The sequence below is a fragment of the Symphodus melops genome (genome assembly GCF_947650265.1).
Source record: "Symphodus melops genome assembly, chromosome: 15".
Classification (NCBI taxonomy): Eukaryota; Metazoa; Chordata; class Actinopteri; order Labriformes; family Labridae; genus Symphodus; species Symphodus melops.
Window position 1 is genome coordinate 14,195,295 of NC_136705.1, and position 2,500 is coordinate 14,197,794.

Below are 2,500 nucleotides of genomic sequence, written 5' to 3' on the forward strand. Positions count from 1 at the left end.
CTCACACTATTTCAGTTGTGTGTGTGTGTGTGTGTGTATTGTACAAATCTTAAGTCTCTATCCCTTTCTGCTTTCAGCGTTCTCGTTGATATTTTTCCTTCTTTTGTCGTGTGTGCCTCCTCAGTACTGTGCGTCTTTTCAGTATTTTATCGACATTAAAAGTTGTCTACTAACATTTTTGTAACTTCTTTCATGACTCATATTTGTTGTTGCCACCTGCGTTTGATGCAAGGATGTCCTTCATGTCCTGTATATTTCATACAGGATGACAACATGCTACTGTTACTAAAGACAGTGAAACAGGGAATCATGTTGAAATCTTAAATATTATTTTCACTGTTATTTTTTATATTCGTTGGTAACATTGAATGCTGCGTAGATTTGTATGCGTTTGCTCTTGAATGTGCATCAAACAAGTTCACTGCAGTGAGAGACTCTTCTGTCAAGATGTCATGTGGGAGGACTTTTCCTGCACCAGATGTTCACGCCAATAAATATGCTGCTCAGATCCTGGGTGATCTTAAAAAGGGCGGCAGCGGCTCAGTTTGTAGGGACTTGGGTCGCTGGTTTAACCCGCATCGGACCAAATCTGGGAATTAGTCTAGTAGCTGGAAAGGTGCTAGTTCACTTCCCGAGCGCTGCCGAGATGCCCTTGAACAAGGCACCGCACCTCCCATTCACCAACTCAGGAGCACTCGCTGCGGTTGGCCCCCTTACTCTGACGTCAGTCCACGAGTGCATGTCCATAGGATGCTGTTTGTGCACATGTGTAATTCAGCCTGTGTGTGTGTGTAGCATGTCTTAACAACCGAGTAACATTGATTAATAAAGCATATCTTCTTCTTCTTCTTCTTCTTCTTCTACGTACAAGAGAATCTTTGTTCCTCTGCATGTAACAGCAGATCTCTTCTCACACTGTGTGAAGGAGATTAAAACAAGTTATGTCGTCAAATTAAAAAAGTAAACTGTTCCAAACCTGCACTCAGTCTCTCAAAAGGTCCGATTAAAATACCACTATTATAATTGTAGTATTAATGTGCAGAGCACTAAACAACAGCCCACATATAAACCATCGCAGGCCAATTATTTTGAAGAGCGGTGAACTGTCCCACTCCACCTCTTCTGTGTTATTGTCATTGCCACCAACCCCAGCGGTCACTTGACAACCTGCTGTAGTTCAACGCTCACTACACAACACAATAAAGCATTAAATACACAATCACTGCAGACAATGAAATGTGTGTTTTTGTTTCCTCTGATGCTGAGAGATACATGTCATCAATCCTCAAATTAATCTACAGATATACAATACTGACTGCTGAACACACACACACACACACAGAGGTACTGGTTACCTGGCCAGTTGTTGCAGCAGACAGACCAGCGAGGAGGCTCTCGCTCTCTGAAGCTCGTCTAACTGAAGCTCCTGATACAGCAGATGGAGGACGTAGAAAAGAGCAGGAATGTGAGGGAAGAGAGGAGCCGAGCTGTCCAGCCTCTGAGAGGGACTGGAGGGAGAGGACACCTACGGACCAAAGACGGAAGAAGGCTTAAGAGAAATGACCCCTTTGACATTTCAGCTGTTTGGGGCTGTGTAGTACAGTGGTGATGTGACCTCTGCTCTTGAACACCATTAATGTCTGAGGCAGAGTTCATAGAAGACAGACCAGCAGTTAAAACACACTTTCATCTTCAACAAAATCTCACCACTGAACCCAATTATATAACATCAGCCTGGTTAATTAAGACTGGCCTTGTACATGTTGATCTTTGTTTTGTGTTTATTGTTGATATCTAATGTTGTGCTTTCTGTACATTGAGAGCAAGGTCCATCAAATTCCTGATAAATGAAGATGAATCTACTTCATCTTTTTAGTCCCACAGTATTCAATCAGTGCATCACAGCGGTTACATAATCAGAGCTGAATGAACCAGGAGGGAGAGACGTACAGAGGACATGCCCTCTGTCTCTGGACTTCGAGAGTGGCTGGAGTCTGCTGGTCCACAGACAGGCTGCGAATTCATCTGACGGTGGTAATGAGAAGCCAACAAATAGTCCCAATCCTTCAGAGAGAGGAAACATGGGGAGAGATTAAGATTTATAACACACAGACAGACACTGCAATGACCCTTTGATACGTCTTAGTGTGTGTGCGTGCGTGCGTGTGTGTGTGGGTCTCTCATCTTAATGCCACTTGTTTCTGTTTGTGTTCAATTTTCTTCAACACCCAAAACAATTCTTAAACTACTTAACTCATTTCAAATACAATGATAAAACCATTTAAAGGAAATCTGAAGGAATTCTCTGTTCCGCTAAGATGTTGGAAAATGAATAAGAAGAAATGGAATTTGAGCATTTCCTGAATGCTTGGCTTGTCTGGAAACCAAAATCAAGATCTGCCTTTTTAGGCGGGTGTGGCATTCAGAGAACTTACTGACTGGTTCTGACACTCACTCAGCCTCCAAAGGAAAATCAGTTCGATCCATGAAACATGTGAAA

The 2,500-nt window shown here is 42.6% G+C and overlaps 1 protein-coding gene across 1 annotated transcript in view; it reads right to left on the reverse strand.

The window, feature by feature from the left end:
- anapc1 (anaphase promoting complex subunit 1) overlaps positions 1-2,500 on the reverse strand; it is a 42,786-nt gene that overhangs the window by 27,113 nt on the left and 13,173 nt on the right. The window contains exons 21-22 of the mRNA XM_079362878.1: positions 1,951-2,064; positions 1,356-1,525 (exon numbers count right to left, since the gene is read on the reverse strand). Coding sequence (XP_079219004.1) covers positions 1,356-1,525; positions 1,951-2,064 — 284 coding nt within the window. The remainder of the gene's footprint in view (positions 1-1,355; positions 1,526-1,950; positions 2,065-2,500) is intronic.